This window comes from Peromyscus maniculatus, chromosome 6, assembly GCF_049852395.1.
Source record: "Peromyscus maniculatus bairdii isolate BWxNUB_F1_BW_parent chromosome 6, HU_Pman_BW_mat_3.1, whole genome shotgun sequence".
NCBI lineage: Eukaryota > Metazoa > Chordata > Mammalia > Rodentia > Cricetidae > Peromyscus > Peromyscus maniculatus.
In genome coordinates, this window is record NC_134857.1 from 48,713,143 (window position 1) to 48,734,603 (window position 21,461).

The following is a 21,461-nucleotide window of genomic DNA, read 5'->3' on the forward strand; positions in this document are numbered from 1 at the left end:
ATAGCTGACGGCAGAAGTACACTAAAGACACAGCGCCCGCTGATCTTCCTTTTCTACAAGAAAGTACTGGAACAACTCTCACATGGAAAGAAGTGTCCTAGTGCCTTGACCTCAAGCTTTGGTCTCTTCCGACAATGCCTCCACCTGTACAGTACTGGGATATCCTGGAAGTAGAGCTTAACTTCCGTCCCAAAGAGCATGATGAGCAACACTGAACTTACGCCAAAGTGGAGATAACAGTAACTGTCATGCCCAGATCACGGGGACCCCCAAAGACCACCACAGAGACCGAACCCCGCATGTAAAAGCAAAGAGCCTTTATTTCAAGCTCCAGAGTGTGGTCCCTCTGTCTGTCTGACACAGCGGTGAGAGCCGAGAGCCCTGAACTCAGGCGGGGCAGAGTTTTTATCATAGCAGAGGTTGGGGTGAAGGGATTTCCAGGGTCCAGGACACTGATTGGCTGACAATTGTCTAGGGGTACCTGTAAAACAAAAGATAGGTATATGCTAGACTCAAGGACATCTGGTCACCTTATCTAATGGTTGAAATGTTTGGGATGTCAGGTACTTCCTCACCCCTGGGTGGATCCCTGGGTGGTATCAGCTTAAGACTTTTCCTGGATCTGGGTGTTGCCTGCCAGGAAGCCTGTCACAGAAGCTGTGCCTCGGCCCCTAAGCCTGTCATGGCTGCTGTGTGGTCAAGCTATTTTGGGGCCCCCTCACAGTAACAATGGTCCACAGCACCATTTTCAGCAGAGAGGGAATATGGTGTGACTTAAAAGGACCCTTTTCGTCAGTGTGTTGAGACTGTACTGAAATACAGCAAAGACAGACGCAGCGACTCAGTCAGCCTAGGGCTCATCACAGTAACACCAGGAAGAAATGGTCCAGTTGAGCGGGGGAATGAAGTGAAAAGTTCTGGATACAGCCTCAGGGTGGCAACTGTAGGTAGGATATGCTGGAAGCTTTAGACATAGGCATCAGCAAGTGGTGCCAAAGTGAGTGCCATCGTTGGCCGGACCAACGGGAAGAACAGATTCTATTGCTGCTATGGAGACTGTAGGGAAGGGTTGGGGGAGGGCAGAGACTCCCTTTTGGACCTATCAAGTTTTAGATGTCTTTAAGATGTCTAAGTAGGAGAGTCACGCGTGCAGTTTTGTAGACACAGGACGCATAGCTAATACGACTGACGAACAATAAAGACTGTTTCGAAGGAAATTTATTTGTAATTCAACATTCGTCTGTTATTTCCCCCACATTGTACTTTTGTGTGTGTGTACTTCTTCCGCTGAATTGTTGTAAACATCATCCCATTGTTGTGCAGATAAAACAACCGTGTTTAAAATTTGCTGCTTTCCTTTCGTTTTGTTGCAAAGGGGTCTGTCTCAACTGTCTAGTCTTGACTGGCCTGGAACTCTATGTCGACCAGGCTATCTCGGAACGCACAGAGATCCGCCCAGCTTCGCCTCCGACGTGATGTTGTTAAATCCATGCGCCACCACGCCCGGCACGTTCTTTTTATACAGTGGGGATTTAAAAAAAATTTTTTTTTTCCTTTAGAAACAAAGGAACCAGACTATGCCCACTCAGCAGTAATGCCACCTCCCCGTGACGATCCACTGCACAAACTGCACTTTCTCCTCCTGACCAGGAGATGGCGAGCTCTACCTGGCGCTCAGACCGAGGTGCCTCTCCCGCTGCCTTCCTCCAGCCGTCCTCCTGACCTTCCTCCCGGAAGTGCTCTGCGTCCCGGGTTGCCGGCGTGACTTTGAGCGCTTCCCGCTCTGCTGCCGGTGCAGAGCGGAGCGGAGCGGGAGCCCTGCAAGTGGCTGATCCAGACTTGCCATGCGGCTGCTGCGGGTCGCCGCGGCCCTGGGGCGTGGGCCGCTCCCTCGGGTCCCTGCCGTCCTGGGCTGGCAGGGGAAGCAGGTACTGGTGCCCGGCGAGCCTTCCAGAGCCGGGCAGGTGGCAACACCCCTTCCTTTACCCGGGGTCTTGAGCGGCGCTGTCCGGAGACCCCGAAAGCTCCTGGGTATCCGCAGGCCAGCTCGGCCTTGAGACCCGCAGCCCTGCACTGGGGTCTCCTGCTTCTTGATGGGTATGATTTACTACCTTAAAGAGAAGTGCCCTGCGTGAGGTCAGATGAAAAGTTAGTGTCCCCGGGGCTCGTGCCCCCGGTTTCTGACTGGTTATCTGTCCAGTGCTCTTCTGACTGCTGAGTATGGCTGGATGCTCTGTACGGGTGCTGTGTTCTATGATTGGCGCCCAGCTTCCTGGTGCTTTTCTCTGGTCATGTTTCCCACTTAGGTGCATAGATTAAACTTTGTAAGCCTTTGGAATGAGGTACTCCACTTGGGCAGCCACTGGTAGATGTGCCACCTGTTATGGAGCCCTGGTCTGTTTTGCTGTCAAATGTCCCCGTGGCTTAATCGTCCAGGCACTGGTCAACTGTCTGCTTCTCCATGCCAGTTCTCTCTTCCCAGAAGTTGTTGCAAAGCATTTGGGTGTGCAGTTTTGTTTTGATTCCATAAACACATCCTCTGTCCCCACTGTAAAGTTAGCAGGAACAACTACCACCAGAAATAAATAAAAAAATAAAATAAAAAGGTACTTCACTGTTTTGTCCAGATGAACCTGGGAACCTTTGGGGGTTGTCTTGGGCAGTTAGTTGTCTAGACTGTACATGTCTTTCATGCACCCTTGCTAGCTGTGAACTACAGGAAGAGGGAAGACAGAAAACCCAAGGTACAATTTAATCTAAAACTTATATTTATTATTAAAGCGGTCTTTGAGAGGTAGAGTTCTGATTTTATAATATTCGGTGTGTCTTTTAAAGCTAAGGTCTGGGACAGGCAAGGTGGGCTCAGACGTAGGGGCAGTTGCCAAGCATGACAACTTGAGTATCGGTCTTGAGACTCACATGGTGGCCAGGCCTGATGGGACTCCTTCAAATTGTCCTTCTCACCTCCACATGACTTCTCTTCCAGAGAAAAGAGTTCAATTCCTAGCTCTTACATGTCAGCTCAGAATGATCTATAACTCCAATTCCAGGGAATGCAAGGCCCTCTTCCTGCACCAGGCATGCCTGTGATGCACAGACATACATGCAAGCAAAACACATATGCCCCAAAATAAACAAATCTAAGAAGTTTAAAACTAACAGTTAGCAATTGTGTCTGCCCTGCTTTTTATTTTTCAGTATTATTGGGAATTAAATCCAGGGTTCTGTGTATAATACCCCTTGCGTTGAGATTGAGAAAAAAAAAAAAAAACATAGTTCCCATTTTAACTGTGATCTCTTATGAAAGGTATGTTAAATTGAACTTTAAAAACTGTTTTTCAGGCTAATTGGAAGGCCTACCGCTGGTGTTCATCAGGAATAATTCCCAATGAAAAAATCCGAAATATCGGGATCTCAGCTCACATTGATTCTGGGAAGACGACGTTAACGGAGCGGGTGCTGTACTACACTGGCAGGATCGCCACGATGCACGAGGTGTGTGGTGAATGGTTGATTCCAGAGGGATCAAGAGCTTGGTTTGTATTGTTCTGTAGTTAGAATTTTATGAGCGTAACAAAACCTGGGTCATAGAGGATTGTTGGCCAAAGTCAGATGTACAAAGAGGGTGGGTCACACTGGCTTTATGTTACTATGACTGATCTCTGTAGAGGAGATCACTGTGAGTATCCTGAGTAAATGCTGAGTCAGTGTCATGGACCCTTACATAGCTGTTATAATAGTCTTCACCAATTAATGAAGGGTATGTGTTTTTACTGTTAAATAGGAAGTGAATTTTAAAGGATGCTGTTGACTTAAAAAACATGGCCTTCATCTTAAAGGAAATAAAAGTTTATCCTAGAGCCATTTTGAGTGACCATGGCCCGGGAACACAGATTTAGGTTACCTCTAATTCCATGTTTCAACATGGAAGCAGATTCATAATGTTTCAGTTTTATAGAACAAAGAAAGGTATAAATCGAGGTGAGTTTAAAATGCATTGGTGGGCACCCCAGAGAGGCAGGCATAGTGAGCTACGGGGAGCCATTCTTTAGACCCAAGATGCTCTCTGATGACATTCTTAGCTTTAGGGTTGGCAGAAGCCAGTGTCCTGCTAAGTTAATGGTTTCTAAGAGGTTTTTATTTATTATCACGAGGTGTTAGTTCAGATCCAGAGTGGGGCAAGGAATGGTGTAGTGATAATATTGTGTGCCCTAATAAAATTTACCTGAAGATCAGAGGACAGAACAAGCTGCTAGATTAAACATAGAAGCAAGGCAGTGGTGGCGCACACCTTTAATCCCAGTACTTGAGAGTCACACGCCTTTAATCCCAGCACTAGAGAGATTGAGACAGGAAGTGATACGGCAGGGCGGAGAAAGGTATGTGAAGTGTGCGGAGACAGGAACTAAAGGCTTTTTCGGCTAGAGGCCGATCGGCTGAGGCTTTTCAGGCTGGGGAATCCTAGAGGTAAGAGATGTCTTGTTCCTTTGTCTCTCTGATCTTCAGGCAAATTTTATTAGGGTACACAATATAGCACCACAGAATGGCTGTTCCAGAAGGTTAAAACTAGCCCAACGTAAGGTAATTAACTTCTGAACCTGTAAAATCCCAATCTCTCTCTCCAGTACTGAAATTCTGATTAATCCAACAATGTCTGCAGGCACAGACTCCTTCATTCACAGCCAGACACAGCTGCTTTTCAGGGATTTTTGTTCACAGTGTTGAGTATAAGCTATATTAAAAACCTGTCAGAAAAAAAATAATTTAAAATATTGACACTTGAAGCCAGATATGGTGGCGCATGCCTTTAATCCCAGCACTCGGGAGGCAGAGGCAGGCAGATCTCCAAGAGTTCAAGGCCAGCCTGGTCTACAGAGTGAGATCCAGGACAGGCTCCAAAGCTTCACAGAGAAACCCTGTCTCGAAAAACAAAAACAAAAAATATTGACACTTGAAAGAAGCTGCCGTACCATGGAGTAACTTACCCCTTCAGTTTAAACTGTTCTTCAGGTAAAGAGCATCCGGTAAAGTATACACTTTACAAGCTGAGCCCTAACCTTTTGTGCCTCAGAATCCACGTGGAAGAGAGCTGGGAGGCCTGTTGTCTGAGTGTCAGTTTGTAGACTGGCAAGGCCAGCAGACGGCAGCACAGAGGGAGACAGGAGGTTGCCCCAGACACTGGGCAGCTGCTGAAGAGATTAACCGAGCATGGGAGCTGAGACGGGAAACCACCCTGTCACAAACGTAAACCATCAGTTTATGAAATGATACGGTCAAAGTGTCGGGCTTATATGACAGTTGTGTATGTTAGCTTTGAATTTCTTTCTTGGGATGACAGAAGAGTCTGAATTTTTGTGCTTATGTTTAGGTGAAAGGTAAAGATGGAGTTGGTGCTGTCATGGATTCCATGGAACTAGAGAGACAGAGAGGAATCACTATTCAGTCAGCAGCTACCTACACCATGTGGAAAGACATCAATATCAACATTATAGATACTCCAGGTAAGCAAGCCCTGTGTTCCCTAGTTCCTTTGGGCAAAAATATGTGTAGCTCTTTCTTCTACTGTGACCCAATTCACCTTCAAGTATCAAATTTTAAAAGTGCAAAACTTAGCTGGGCGGTGGTGGCGCATGCCTTTAATCCCAGCACTCAGGAGGCAGAGGTAGGCGGATCTCTGAGTTCGAGGCCAGCCTGGGCTACAGAGTGAGTTCCAGGACAGGCACTAAGACAACATAGAGAAACCCTATCTCGAAAAACAAACAAATAAACAAAAGTACAAAACTTAATTCCTATCAGATTTAGGACTTAAAGCACTTCATCGGTATGTGGCTTCTTTGAAAAATAGCACAACCAACTAAGACGGGCTCTTGCCTTTAGCATATTGTCAAATTCCCTAGAAGTAATCCTCTTGAGCCTTGAACCTGATGCTGCGTACATAGAATTGGTGGGATGAGGAATCTGCATTACAATTTGAAGATGGGTGTAATGAGCATAGATAAAAACATTTCATAGTGTCCGGTTAGTTAGTTTTTTTGTCAACTTGACACAAGCTAGAGTCAATGGGAAGATAAAGTGCCGCCACCATCAGATTGCCTGTAGGCACGTCTGTGGGGCATTTTATTGATTGCTAATTGATAGAGGGCCAAGCCTACTGGGGGCACAGCCCCCCAGCCCCTCCCCACGTGTTCACAGGTGCTCCTGAGAGATACAAAAAAGTGTGCTAAGCAAGCCAGTGTGGAGCCTCCATGATCTCTGCTTTAGTTCTTGTAGCCGGGTTCCTGCTTTGAGTTTCCTTTATAGTGGATTCTAACCTGTGAGCCAGATCAACCCTTTCCTCCCCAAGTTGCTTTTGGTCATGATGTTTTATCCAAAACAAAAACAAACCGGAGGGGAGGAACTGACTAATACAGAACTTGGTCCAGCTTGTGGTTACTGCATGACAGACCTGACCTGTTGGAGAGGATTGTGGAAGGCCTTTGGAACTCCGAGCTGGGAAAGGCATCGAGTGCTTAGAACTTAATGGGCTACTGTGGGTGCTCAGAAAGTAGGAATGCTGAAAGAGGTGCCGGTGAGGTGTGGCTTACGAAGTTCCAGGGGGAAGCAAAGGCTGTATCAGGGCCGTGTAGGTGATATTTTGAATAAGACTCTACAGTGTCCGGTCAGCTGGGGCTGAAGAATCAGCTGTGATTAACAAGAACCACTGAAGAAGCATTTGCTCTGCTCAGACAGTCCATGCTGGTCTGCTGGAGGTGAGAAGGTAGCAGCGATTAAGAAGAAGCCAGCATCACGGAGGTGAACCCTTCTGGGAGCATTTCCCCAGGGTCAGCACACACAAGCTGTGGTCTAGAGGGGGCCAGGATTTCATGTCATGCTGGCCACTGAACTTGGTGATGTGGAAGCGTCATCCGAGCAGTGCTTGTTTTGAAGGATGCGGGGAGAGCAGTGGAAGCGTGGCACTGTGAGAGGCCGTTGACGTGAGGGCAGCCCCAGTTGCAGTAGAATGCCCGGGACTGACAGGGTCCTGGAGAAGAATCGAGGCTTGGCGTCACGTGGTAGGGTTAGCCCTGAAGAGATTCTTAGGAGAGGCTGGGAGTGGAGGTGCAGCCCGTTTTCAGTAGAGACCCCAGCGTTTTGGAGGTGCCAGTACTGTGGGACGACCAGCAGGGACAGGTTGAGGAGCCGGCCTGAACCTAGGAGAGGCGCTGTATGCGTTGTGGTTGGGAGAGCCCGAGAGGTGGAGCTGCCCAAGCCCTTTAGAACTTTGACACTCTGGATGTTTGGGTTCGCTTCGATTCGACTGTGCCTGGTCCTGACTCTTCCCTCCTGCAGTGAGTGAGAGAGTACTTACCTTGTGTTTTCATTTCACAGGAACCCACCACGGTTATGAGATCTTGACTGTTTAGAGACTTAAGACTTCTCAAAGAGATTCGGGTTTTAAAGACCAACACTTTTAAAGTTCTGTTCTATATGTGGTACTATATTAACGTGAGATCTGGAGGATAAACAAGAAAAAGATTAGTTAAGATTGTTGTGTTGCTAGGCCAGGTTGACAAGGGATCAGTTGTCTTGGCTAGTTTTTTGTCACTTTGACACAAGCTAGAGTCAAGTGGGAACAGAAACCTCATTCGTGAAAATACCTGTCAGATCGCCTGTAGGAAATTCTGTGTGTGTATGTGTGTGTGTGTGGGGGGCGCATTTCTTAATTGCTAATGAATAGGAGGGCCCAGCCCCCTTAGGGGAGGTCGCACCCCTAGACAGGTGGTCTTGGCTCATGTAAGACTGTGGGCTGAGCTAGCCATGAGGAGCGAGTGAGTAAGCAACCGTGGTCTCGGCTTCCGTTCCTGGCTTGAGTTCCTGCCTTGGCTTCCCCAGGTGGTGGACGTAACCTATAAGCCACATAAACATTTTCCTCCCCAGTTGTTTTGGGTGTTTATCACAGCACTAGGAAACCTAACAAGGACAAATAGTTTGTACATTAACAGTCCACACTGTTCTTTAAAACCCTCCTCATTTAGGCCATGTGGACTTCACGATAGAAGTAGAAAGGGCCCTGCGCGTGTTGGATGGTGCAATCCTTGTCCTCTGCGCCGTTGGTGGAGTCCAGTGCCAGACCATGACTGTCAATCGTCAGATGAAGCGCTACGACGTGCCGTTTTTAACCTTCATTAACAAGCTGGACCGAGCGGGCTCCAACCCAGCCCGGGCCCTTCAACAGATGAGGTACTGAGCCTCAGGAGTGTTGATCCGGACAGCAGACTTCACATTCAGGACAATTAATTCAGTTATTGTGTCTGTCCTAAAGTGTTTTTTTTTTTTTTTTTCTTGTTTCACAAATGCATTTCTGTGAGTCTTGGTAAACGGACCGCAGTCTCAGTGGTTTAATTTACCCTGTGGTTCCGCAGCTGCCTTCACTGTCAGTGGGGAAAACATGTCGTATTTCTGGGGTAGGTGATGATTCTGGAATACAGTCCAGCAGTTTCTGCCGCTGTGCTCTGTCAGAGAAGTCCACGCTGCTAGAGATCCTTGCTTTGCCTTTAGTTAAACCTGGAGGAGGCTTTGGTTTTAACAGATGTGGTAAACGCAGCTGCCATGCCCCTGTCAGACTTTACAGAGCAGAGCTGATGGACATGGCTGGACCTTCTGTGGTAGGAAATGGGCTAAGAGTGGCGGATCTGATGCCAGATTCCGATGGAGGGTGTATCTGCAGATGTGAAAGTGAGATTTGTCTTCTCCGGGTGTTTGAATATTTTTTCGTCCTTGTGTTTGGCAGTAGAAGACCTCTTTCTACCAGTTCTTTTTCTCTTTTCTGAGCAGCTTCTTTTTCTCCATTATTTGATTATTCTGGTTTATCTTTTCTCATTTTGGAACTCTTGTGAAGCGGATCTGGGGACTTGTGGACCTGGCCCTCATGTCTTGTCTTCAATCATACTTTCTATCTTCCTCTTATTATGCACCAGCTGATGAGAGACTCCTTTTTTTTTTTTTTTTTTTTTTTGTGTGTGTGTGTGTGTGTGTGTGTGTGTGTATGTGTGTGTGTGTTCATGATGAGTGGGGGGGTGCCCATGCCACTCACACGTGGGCATCAGGACAGCTTTGTGGTTTGGGTCCTTTTACATGGACACCAGGATAACTGAATTTTGAGTTACCAGGCTTTCATACCGAGTGTCTCTACCAATTGAGCAATCTTACTGGCCCAAACAGAATTTTTGAGGTTAATTTTTAGCTCATGAATTGGATAGTCATCTGTGTCTTTTCTGTTATTTAGCTGTTGCTGGAGGGTTTCTCTCCAGGTTCCACCAAGCCCTGCAGTCCCACAATCCACATATAAAATAATCACTCAGACGCCTATATTATTTACAAACTGTATGGCCGTGGCAGGCTTCTTGCTAACTGTTCTTATATCTTAAATTAACCCATTTCTATAAATCTATACCTTGCCACGTGGCTGGTGGCTTACCGGCATCTTCACATGCTACTTGTCCTGGCGGTGGCTGCAGTGTCTCTCCCCCCTTCTTCCTGTTTTCCCAATTCTCCTCTCTCCTTGTCCCACCTATACTTCCTGTCTGATCACTGGCCATCAGTGTTTTATTTATATAGAGTGGTATCCACAGCATTTAGCCTTTTAAAAATATATTTTTATTCAGCAATATATAGCTAATTCCATAATTTTTCATTACTGTAACTTTTTTTTTTTCATAGAGGTACTTTGTAAATCTCTAAGTTTGGTCTCGGGATGTAGCTCAGTGATAGAGCACTTGCCTAGTATGTTTAATCCCTAGCACTACAAAATCTTAAATTAAATCTTATATTCTTTCCTCTGGTAACTATTCTTAGATATTAATACATTTCTTTAAAAAATATTTTTAGGCAGTTATTTTTATGTGTCTGTGTAAGTGGACACCCGTGTGCAGGTATCCAGGGGGGCAAGAAGAGGTGTTAGATCTCCTGGAGCTGGAGTTACAGGTAGTTGTGAACTCCCTGGCAGATGCTGAGGAACAAATTCAGGTCCTCTAGAAGAGCAGCAAGCCCTTTTAACCACTGAGCCATCTTGCCAGCCCCGGATATTAGTACGTGCCTTATGTTCACCCTTTTTCTGTAAGCTCTTCAGTGCCTTCAAATTCTAGTCATGTCCACTTAGCTGTCTGTCCATAGTTCCCCACGGAGCCCTGGCTCACCCTAAACGGCTCCACCAGAGTGTATCTCAAGGTGGAGTCCCTCCTGGTACCTGTGTGTGAGTGTGCGCGGTAGTGGGCTGATGTGTTTTCCCGTGAGAAGCCCTGTCTGCATGGCTGTCTTTCTGTCACGTGATTTAAGAATGAGAACTAGGCTGCTATCCCGCTGTCCTAATCTGCCGGCCGTTGATTTTTCTCCTTCCCTCTGCTTCAGGACGGGCACAGTCAGGGAGTCTGGGGTAGAGGTGATTTCGGCTTCTCTGTTGTTCAGATGGGCTTGCGGCTTTTTTCCTTGTTAGCTCCTGAGTTTGGATGTCTGTTGTGGTTGCTTTACTTCTCTCCTTACCCACTGTTAGCATCCGCCTCGGTTCTCCGACGTCTGCCACTGCTTGTTTGTTTGGTTTGTGCCTTTTGTTATTTCCAAATAATTTTGAGAGAAAGCAAACAAATATTTTTGTTTTTCAGATCCAAACTAAATCACAACGCAGCATTTGTGCAGATACCCATCGGCTTGGAGGGTGATTTTAAGGGTGTTATAGACCTCATTGAGGAGCGAGCTATTTACTTTGATGGAGACTTTGGGTAAGTGCTAAACTACACTGCTAAAATCTTATATTTTAAAAAACATCATAGAAAAGGAAGACATAAGTTAAACATAGACCAGTTATCTTTTTGGAATGTGCCTGAATGTCATTCTTTAAGGTGATTTTAGTGACTTAAAATTAATTGTTCTTAGAAGTCATTCTAGAGAACGTCACTTCTTTGGAATACACTCATATCACATTACATCATGTATGCATGATCCCCTGCCCCCCTGTTTGGAGAGGTCTTCCTTCATAGCTGAGGAGGTTTAACGTAGGCTTACTATATTGGGCTAGGGGTGTAGTTCACGCTAGACTTTAACTCATTACCCTCCTGCCTCAGCTTCCCAAATGCTGGGGTTATAGGTGTGTGCCACCACACTGTGAAAGGATGTAAGCTCCTTGGGTTGCACTTCCTTCCTTCCTTCCTTCCTTCCTTCCTTCCTTCCTTCCTTCCTTCCTTCCTTCCTTCCTTCCTTTCCTTTCCTTCCTTCCTTCCTTCCTTCCTTCCTTCCTTCCTTCCTTCCTTCCTTCCTTCCTTCCTTCCTTTCCTTTCCTTTCCTTCCTTCCTTCCTTCCTTCCTTCCTTCCTTCCTTCCTTCCTTCCTTTCCTTCCTTTCCTTCCTTTCCTTCCTTCCTTCCTTCCTTCCTTCCTTCCTTCCTTCCTTCCTTCCTTCCTTCCTTCTTTCTTTCTCTTTCTTTCTTTCTTTCTTTCTTTCTTTCTTTCTTTCTTTCTTTCTTTCTTTCTTTCTTTCTTTCTTTCTTTCTTTCTTTCTTTCTTTCTTTCTTTCTTTCTTTCTTTCTTTCTTCTCTCTCTCTCTCTCCCTCCCTCCCTCCCTCCCTCCCTCCCTCCCTCCTCTCTCCCTCCCTCCCTCCCTCCCCTCCCCTCCCCTCCCCTCTCCCTAGCCCTGGCTGTTGTGGAACTTACTATGTAGACCAGGCTGGCCTTGATCTCTCAGAGATCTACCTGCCTCTGAGTGTATAATAAAAAGTGGGAGAATATAGGCTGTCAGGAGCCGTTGTCACGAGCTGTTGAGGGCCAGGACACAAATACAGCTTATAGCAGTTGATAATTCAGATGTCAACCCACCAGAGGAACGATTCTCAGCTGGAGTACCCTGTCGAGCAAGGCTTGAAGACCACTGACTCTGAACACTGGTGATTCCATCTGTAATTTCTTGTGCAGTAACAGCTGTACTCTCTCCTTTACCATGCATTTTCATGAAATGTGTATATGCAATCTCATGATCGCATCTCAAACTTATATATCCATGGATGGCCAGGAAGATGACTTTTCCTTAGCTGTACAATTCTGATATATAGAAAATAGACTAGGAGATGCTTCATAGCCAGATCCATTGTCCCACGTGGACTGCAGCCACGTAAAGCCTGCCTTGTTCCTTCTGCTCAGACTAACACCAGAACATAACAATCTCTCCTCACACAAACTGCACAGTCATCTCATTTTTACCTCAGAGCAAGTTCAAACTAGACCTTTGTAAATAGATCCTAAGTGTAAAACTTGACGGTTATGTACAAGGTCAGAGTCGCAGTTGTCTTACCAAAGTTACTACACAAAGCTTTTTTCTTAAAAGTCCGCCAATTCTTTGCTTGCCAAGTCTGCTGATAAAAAGCTACTCTCAGAGTTTGTCACACTGGGCACTGCACCCCCTCCCTCTGGTCCTGAGACCTTGGAACCTTGTGTTGCCATGGTAAATGGCTCTGCCCTTATCGTTTACCCTAGGAATATGCTTTTGATCAGTGACAGTTAACTCTTGTAATTTTTTCTATTGCTTCAAGCCTCCTGAAAAAGAACATTTTTAGGCTAGAGGAGAAGAAGCAGGAGGATTAGACCAGGGAGAGAACAGACTAGAAGAACCAGATGAAACAGTAAAGAGACGAACACGAAAGAACATGGTATGAGCAGACTTATTTTCACCCTCAGATATTAGTTTCTCCTCATTTATTGTAGCGCCTTTTTTAGAACCCTGAAAAGAACCCTCTTAAGGCAGGCCCTTAAAAGTCTTCGTTAGTAAGGATTATAAATGCTTATCTGATGTACTTCATAAGATTACAAAATTAAGGCCGGGCAGTGGTGGTGCACACCTTTAATACCAGTACTTGGGAGGCAGAGGCAGGTGGGCCAGCCTGGTCTACAGATCAAGTTCCAGGACAGCCAGGGTTACACAGAGAAACCCAGTCTCAAAAACAACAACAACAACAACAAAAAGCTTATGAAATGAAAATGTTAATATGTAGAGACTGGGGAAAATGGCCTATAAGTAAATTGCCTGCCACAAAGCCGTGAGGACCTGAATTTGAATCCCCAGTTCCCATTTAAAAGCTAGATGTGGGAGCACAAATCTGTAACCCCAGGACTGGGGAGATGGAGACAGGTGATCCCTGGCTTATTGACCAGCCAGTCAAGGCAAATCAAGAGTTCCGGGTTCTTGAATGACCCTGTGTCAAAAAATAAGATGAAGGGGCTGGACAGTTAGGCCAGAGTTAAGAGCACTCGTTGCTTCTGCAGAGGACATGGGTTCAATTCCCAACACCTAGATGGTGGCTCACAAGTGTCTGTAACTCTAGTCCAGGGGATCTGACACCCCCTTCTTACCACCAGATATGCACGTGGCACACAGACATATATGTGAGCAAAATGTCCACATGCAGAAAATAAATCTAAAAAGAAAGTCATAATTTTATTAAAACAAAACAAAAACACTTAGAGGGCTTTGTAAAGCACATTTCTGGGTTTACCTGCATGATTCTGATATAGCAAATCTAAGTAGGGAATGAAATTTGTTTTTCTGGAAACTTCTCAAGATACGCAGCCTATACATCTACAAATTGCAGTTTAGTAATAGTAACATAGACAGTGTCAAGATCCTTGGCTCTAAGGAAGTCCCCAGTGCCTCCCCCAAGGGTTCTTTCTGAGGGATTTTCTGCTACCTTCTTGGAAGACCATTTGACCTCTTGAAAATTCTATGGTCTCTAATCGTACTTATCAGAATATTGCAGTCTCTAGTAAGGAGGGTTAGATAGCTTACAGTTTTTTGAAACAAGGTCTCACTGTAGCTTTGACTGGCCTTGAACTCTGAACTCACAGAGATTCTACCTCTGCCTCCTGAGTGCTGGCATTAAAGGTGTGAGCCAGCACAATGGGCCCTAGATAGTTAGTTCTTTTCTTCCAAATAACAAAGGTGACCACACAACCTTTCGTTTAGAATATCCCAATTTGGAGTAAGAAAGGGACAAAGCATAATGCATCCTTCATCCTTTATACCAATTTTGGACTCACCTAGGGCCGTGGTTCTCAACTCTCTTAATGCTGCAGCCCTTTCGTACAGTTCCTCAGATTGTGGTGACCTCAACCACAAAATTATTTCTTTGCTACTTCATAACTGTAATTTTGCTATTGTTACGAGTCATAATCTGATATGCAGGATATCTGCTATGCGACCCCCAAAGCAAGCAGTCGTGACCCACAGGTTGAGAACTGCTAATCTAGGGACTAAAGAGGAACGTGATAGAACACACCAACTGTAACAACTGAAGAGTATAACACACTTGATATTTAACATCAGTCTCAAAGTATTCAAGCTGTTTATTTTAAAATGCAAAGCCAGACCTGGTGGTACAAGCCTGTCATCCTAGCACTTAGAGGCTGAGTCAGGAGCAAGCTTAAGGCCAGCTTTGGCCACACAAGCAAGATCCTGCCTCAGAGCCCACACCACTCCATCAAGACAGGTGGTAGTGGTTCAGAATAGACAAAGGCTTCAGAACCTTAAAGAATTCAGCCTTCAGATCCCCTGTTAATAGGATTTTCAAGAGCTTAGACAGGCTTCAGACAGGTTAGCTTGAAAGTTCGCTGGTATAATTTGGTTCATTTAAACCAGCTTTCTCATTTACAGTGCAGATAATAGAAACTCTTTTATGATGTGAGCCTGAGCAGCTCTCCAGTTTCCTGCTGCTGTAACTCAGGTAGTCAAGAAATAGTGTTTTCGTTTCTTTGTCTTTTCCTCGCAGATGTCAGTAAGAATAGTCCTGTAGCCACACTGGAAAGAGTTTTAATCCCTTGTTTTTCTAAGTCTTTTTCGTTGTTGCTCTTTTTGAGACAGGGTGTCTCCTGGCTGGCCTGGAACTTGTCATGTAGACCAGGCTGGCCTCGAACTCGCAGAGATCTGACTGCCTCTGCCTCCTGAGTACTGGGATCAAAGGCGTGCGCCACCACACTCAGCTCCCAAGTCATTGTTTTGACCTCAAGTTCTGTGGCTCATTTTAATCTCTAGAGGAAGATAAGGCAGTTTGTATTAAATTGGGAAGGATTTTAGATTTCATCGTGTATCGTTCTGAAAGACTTGATACGCAGAAGAATAGGACATGCTGCCGTATGCCATCAAGGATGCTGCTTTGTTCCCTCATGGTGGACTGTGTGGAGTTCCAGGCTCTGCTCTCCCCTGGTAGCCAGCACATTCTTGAGCAGATGACTTGATCCCTTGGAGTGTTTTTGCTCACTGTTTTGTCTGAACGGTAAAGACGTAGTTGTCTCATTTGCTCTTTGGGTGCGGATACCTCAGAGCTTTTGCCAGAGCAACAGAACACCTTAGCTGCTAACCATACCTTGGAGGTTTTATATGTTTAACTGAACTAGTTAGTACAGTAAAGCCTTCTTTTTCTTAGTCAGATTGTTCGATATGGTGAGATTCCAGCTGAACTCAGGGCCGCAGCAGCTGACCATCGGCAGGAGCTAATTGAGTGTGTTGCTAATTCAGATGAGCAACTTGGTGAGCTGTTCCTGGAAGAAAAAATCCCCTCAGTTTCTGATTTGAAGGCAAGTACTTTCAAAAGAAACCTTTTAAACACTTTTTTTTTTACTGTTTCTGGGTGTTTTGCCTGCATGCAGTGCCTGTGGAGGCCAGAAGAGGGCACTGTATTCCCTGGAACTGGAGTTGCAGATGATTGTGAATGTCCTGTGGGTGCTGGGAATGTCCTGTGGGTCCTGGTCCTCTGGAAGAGCAGTCAGTGTTCTTAACCACTGAGCCATCTCTCCAGCTCCTCAATCTTATAAAATGAAAAAGGGGATTGATGTGAGGGCAGAGGACATGATTCTTTTGTTAATGAGCTTTATTAATGTAACCTGATAAAAAAAAAATTAATATAATTGACTTCCAAAAAATGAAGATTCTTGCCAGAGACTTTTGAATAAGCATTTCTCCAAACAAGATATTCAAGAGTCAGTACATGAAAAGATGTTCTCCAGTACTAATCATTAGAAACAATGAAACTCAAAGCCTCAGTGGGATACCATTTATGCCATTAAGATGAATCTTATTTAAGACCAACCAACTAACCAAGTAAAACCTAAAAAAACTAAAAAACCCAGAAAGCATATATGCAGATGTGGAGACTCAAACCCTCGTGCCTTCCTGGTAGAAATGTGGCAAACACCGTGGAAGACAGCGTGGCAGTAAGCCCCTCCCTGGAGGCACACCTGAGAACGAAGGGGTCCCAGCTAGTTTAGGTGTGCCCCAGCATCAATGGAAGCACTGTCCACCACAGTCAAGAAGTAGAGATGATCCTGTAATGAATGGCCATTAAAATGAATGAATATATAAAATTATGTGGTCTGTACATATAAATATTTTTTTATCCCCCAAAAGTAAAATTCTGAGGAATGTGACACTGCATTTGGGAACAGAGGCAGGCAGAGCTCCGTGAGTTTGAGGCCATCCAAGAACATCCAGTGAGACCTAGTCTCAAAAATCAACAAAAGCAGTTTAAGGGAAAAGAGGGTTAATTTGCTCACGATTTCAGGTCACAGTCCATTCTTCCTGAGAAGTCACAACAGCTGGAGCTTGAGAGAGCTGGTTACAGTACCTCCAGTGAGGAGCAGAGAGGACAGCGGATCTCACAGTACCCCAGTGAGGAACAGAGGGCAGTGGATCTCACAGTACCCCAGTGAGGAACAGAGGGGACAGTGGATCTCACAGTACCCCAGTGAGGAGCAGAGAGGACAGTGGATCTCACAGTACCCCAGTGAGGAACAGAGGGGACAGTGGATCTCACAGTACCCCAGTGAGGAGCAGAGGACAGTGGATCTCACAGTACCCCAGTGAAGAGCAGAGGGGACAGTGGATCTCATAGTACCCCAGTGAGGAGCAGGGAGGGCAGTGGATCTCACAGTACCCCAGTGAGGAGCAGAGAGGAACAGAGAGGGACAGTGGATCTCACAGTGCCCCAGTGAGGAGCAGAGAGGACAGTGGATCTCACAGTACTCCAGTGAGGAGCAGAGGACAGTGGATCTCACAGTACCCCAGTGAGGAGCAAAGGGGACAGTGGATCTCACAGTGCCCCAGTGAGGAGCAGAGGGGACAGTGGATCTCACAGTGCCCCAGTGAGAAGCAGAGGGGATAGTGGATCAATGAACGTATGCTCATACTCAGCTTAATTTTTCTTTTTCGTTCAGTCCAGGGTCCAGCCTATGATATGGTGCCTCCCACATTCAGTGTGCGTTTTCCCACCTCAATTAATGTTATCAAAATAATCCCCCAAAGACATTTAGAGGTTCCGCCTCCCATGATTCTGAACTGTATCAAGTTGGCAATTAAAACTAACCTTCACCAAGTTTACAGTCAAACCTCTCTTATCCCATAAGACCATTTCTCTACCCCATCCTAAAACATGTTAGTTTCTGATAAATCCAGATATTTGATTTTTGCCTTTGTTTATTTTGTTTTTGAAACAGGGTCTTACTATGTAACCTTGACTGGCTGACTTTGTACTCATAGAGATCCCCCTGCCTCTGCCTCCAAGTACTAGGATTAATGGTGTGTGCTACCATACCAGGTTTTAGTGTGTGTGTGTGTGTGTGTGTGTGTGTGTGTGTATTCTCCCTCTTACACAATTATTAACATATAGTTTGTAGTATTCTCTGTGTATATATACATGTACCTCTTTTAGTACCACATGTATATTTATGTACCTCTTCTAGCACCAAATAAAAAGGAATGATTTTAGGGCTGTCAAAAAGTAATTATTCCATAAATCACTACATGCCCTAAGAAAAGCAATTTTCCCCATTTTGACTGAGTTATTGAGATGTTATCTTGTTCCTTCCCAGGAACCAGCACTCCGGAGTATCAATTCATTTTGTTTGTTTGTTCATAATTGACTCGAAGCACACATTGTTATGTGAACATGAATCGCTTTCTCTGTATCTGTAGCTGGCAATCCGAAGAGCGACTCTGAGTAGATCCTTCACTCCTGTGCTCTTGGGAAGCGCTCTGAAGAACAAGGGCGTCCAGCCTCTTCTGGATGCTGTTTTAGAATACCTTCCCAATCCATCTGAAGTCCAGAACTACGCCATACTCCATCAAGAGTGAGTATGGATCAGTTGTGACCTCGGTTATGAAAAGATACTTCAATACTTATACACTATGAAGAGGTTTAAGGATTGGGCTCTCATTTATTTTTATGATTTTCTTTCCTCATTGACAAAAATCACCATGTTTAGTTGGATACCAGTTTTGGTGTACAGGAAAATATTTACTGTATGAGTTCCTATATCTTTTGTGACTTACAAGTATGATTTGTGGGCCAGAGAGATGTCTCAGAGGTTAAGAGCGTGACTGCTCTCCCAGAGGTCCTCAGTTTAGTTCCCAGCAATCACATGGTGGCTCACAACCATCTGTAATGAGATCTTTTTTTTTTTTTTTTTTTTGGTTTTTCGAGACAGGGTTTCTCTGTGTAGCTTTGCGTCTTTCCTGGGACTCACTTGGTAGCCCAGGCTGGCCTCGAACTCACAGAGATCCGCCTGGCTCTGCCTCCCGAGTGCTGGGATTAAAGGCGTGCGCCACCACCGCCCGGCTCTGTAATGAGATCTTATGCCCTCTTCTGACCTGCAGGCATACATGTAGTCAGAACCACCATGTATATAATAAATAAATCTTTTAAAAAAAAGGTATGATTTGTTCTATAATCTTTCAAGGTTTATAGTATTAATTTTTTTCATTTGGTATCATTTATTTTCAGTTATAGAATTTTTTTAACTTAAAAAAAAATGAGGCCAGGAGGTAGTGGCGCCGGCCTTTAATCCCAGCACTTGGGAGGCAGAGCCAGGTGGATCTTTGTGAGTTTGAGGCCAGCCTGGGCTACAGAGCGAGTTGCACGAAAGGTGCAAAGCTATACAGAGAAACCGTGTCTCAAAAAACCAGAAAAAAAAAAAAAAAGAAACTCAGGCCAGTAAGATCATGCATCAGATAAAGTGTCCACTAGCAAGCTTCATGGCCTTGGTTTGACCCGCAGGGCCCACATGGTGGAAGGAGAGAACCAACTCACAGAAGTTGTCCTCTGAGCTCTACGTACATATGCATAAAATAAAATAATAAAATGTAAAGCAACAGCAAGGGAAAGAAACCTGTTTAAGGCTCTCCTGAATATTACTCTGCGTGCTCTGTAAGAGTCGCAGTGTTTGAATCCACTCTGGTCCTGTCTATGTAGTTACGAAGCCTGTAGGACGTGCTCTCATTGACCTCTTTCAGTGAAACTGTGTAAATCAGAAGTTGTTAGCAAACATACACTCTTTCTCTTGGACAAGAACAAATTGATAGGGATGACTATCAAGGGCTGGGTAGATGGCTCAGTGGGTCAGATGCTTAAGTGAAGACCGTGTAAGAAGCTGGGTTTGATGGTGTGCTTGCAACACTAGACCTGTGGTGGTGCTGGGAGGGAACTGTGTGGAGACAGGAGGGTCTCGGGCCAGCTGGCGGCCAGCCTAGTTGCAGGTTCAGTGAGAGACCCTGTCTCAGAAGAACATGGCGGAGGGTGATAGAGCAGGCCAGCTGAAGTTATCCCCTGGCCTCTATCCATGCCTTCAGATACATGCATACACACACATGTACATGACACCACACGGACACGACACACACACAAAGATATAGTAAGTATTATGTTTTACAGCTTTATATTTCTTCTGTTTAAAGTGACTCAAAAGAGAAGACCAAAATCTTAATGGACTCCAAAAGAGACAATTCCCACCCATTTGTGGGCCTGGCTTTTAAACTAGAGGTAAGTTGCTATCTAAGATATTTACTGCTCTCTAGTTTTCTTTTACTAGGCTTTTAGCCCTATTATAAAATGATAGTGTGCCCTTGTGAAACACTTAGGAAAGTAGAGGAGATAAGAATGGCCAGAACCTTTAATAATAAGTTGATAGTTCCTTATTTTTACATTTTTTTTTTCCCGAGACAGGGTTTCTCTGTGCAGCCCTGGCTGTCCTGGAACTCGCTCTGTAGACCAGGCTGACCTCGAACTCACAGAGATCCACCTGTCTGCCTCCCGAGTGCTGGGATTAAAGGCGTGTACCACCGCTGCCTGGCCAGTTCCTTGTTTTTAGATGCAGTTAACTCTTTACAGTTTTAAAATGTAAAGTTTTAAAGAAACCATACTCTCTATATAATTTTACCTTGGTATTTCCATTTAAAATAGTTATAGATATAATCCATGTTTCTGTAAATTGTTGGAAGATTTAATTTATTGTTTTGTGTTGGGTCTTGTATGTAGCCCAGACTGGCACCAAATTCACAATCCTCTTGCTACAGCCTCTTGAGATGTGAGATTACAGCGCGTGCCGTCATGGCCAGCTTAAACATTTTAAATGGTAGTATAAAATTATATTAAGTAGCTGGCGGTGGTGACAAACACCTTTAATCCCAGCACTTGAGAGGCAGAGACTGACAGGTCTCTAAATTCAAGGCCAGCCTGGTCTACCTAAAGAGTTCCAGGATAGCCAGGGTTACCCTGTCTAAACAAAACAAAGAAAGTTTGTTAATATGCCATAACTGGCTTAAAATTATCTGATTATTGAACATTATTATAAACAAGGGGTCTGCTTTTGAAAACAATTTGTCCTGAGTCACTTAGGAAGGGATTCAACGTAGCTCTGTTTTTAAAACCGAAATCTACAGATAGTTGGAAATGTACAGGTATTGCAGTTTGTGCAAGGAAATTGCAGTGTATCCTTACAATGCAATGTTATTTAGACTTTAAAAATTAAGATGTGCCAGGTGTTGGTGGCGCATGCCTTTAATCCCAGCACTTGAGAGGCAGAGCCAGGCGGATCTCTGTGAGTTCAAGGCCAGCCTGGTCTACAGAGCGAGGATTCAGGACAGGCACCAAAACTACACAGAGAAACCCTGTCTCAAAAAACAAGCAAACAAACAAAAAAAAAAAAAAAAAATGAAGATGCTTAATTATTTTAACAATTTATTTATTTTTTGTTCACGTGTGTGGGTGTTTTGTCTGCATACATGTCTGTGTACCATCTTGTATGCAGTGCCCATGGAGGTCGAAGAGGGGGTTGATCCTCTGGAGTAGAGTTACAGACAGTTGTTAGTCACCTGTGGGTGCTGAGAACTGAACCTAGATCCTCTGCAGAGCAGTCACTGCTAAGCTGTTGCTCCAGCCAAGATGCTTACCTATTTTTTTTGACATGAGAAGTTGTTTATAAACTTTAAAAGAACATATTTTAGATTTTCAGAAAAATTATAAAGATTTGTACAGAGAATTCATTCATCCATTTTTTTCCTTAGTAAACATTATTGCAACCAATGGAACAATATTAATTTACTATTGATAAAAGTCATATCCAAATATTTATGGTTATTGCTTATATCTCCTTTTTGTTGGTTCCCATTCAGCTAGCACAT

The 21,461-nt window shown here is 44.7% G+C and overlaps 1 protein-coding gene across 1 annotated transcript in view; it reads left to right on the forward strand.

Annotated features, from left to right (window-relative positions):
- The window catches only part of Gfm1 (G elongation factor mitochondrial 1), a 50,048-nt gene continuing 28,587 nt past the window's right edge, over window positions 1-21,461 (forward strand). Inside the window, exons 1-9 of the mRNA XM_006972632.3 lie at window positions 1-365; window positions 1,560-1,928; window positions 3,343-3,495; window positions 5,369-5,501; window positions 8,016-8,220; window positions 10,638-10,754; window positions 15,436-15,586; window positions 17,979-18,133; window positions 19,737-19,821. Coding sequence (XP_006972694.1) covers window positions 1,845-1,928; window positions 3,343-3,495; window positions 5,369-5,501; window positions 8,016-8,220; window positions 10,638-10,754; window positions 15,436-15,586; window positions 17,979-18,133; window positions 19,737-19,821 — 1,083 coding nt within the window. The 5' untranslated portion in view covers window positions 1-365; window positions 1,560-1,844. The remainder of the gene's footprint in view (window positions 366-1,559; window positions 1,929-3,342; window positions 3,496-5,368; window positions 5,502-8,015; window positions 8,221-10,637; window positions 10,755-15,435; window positions 15,587-17,978; window positions 18,134-19,736; window positions 19,822-21,461) is intronic.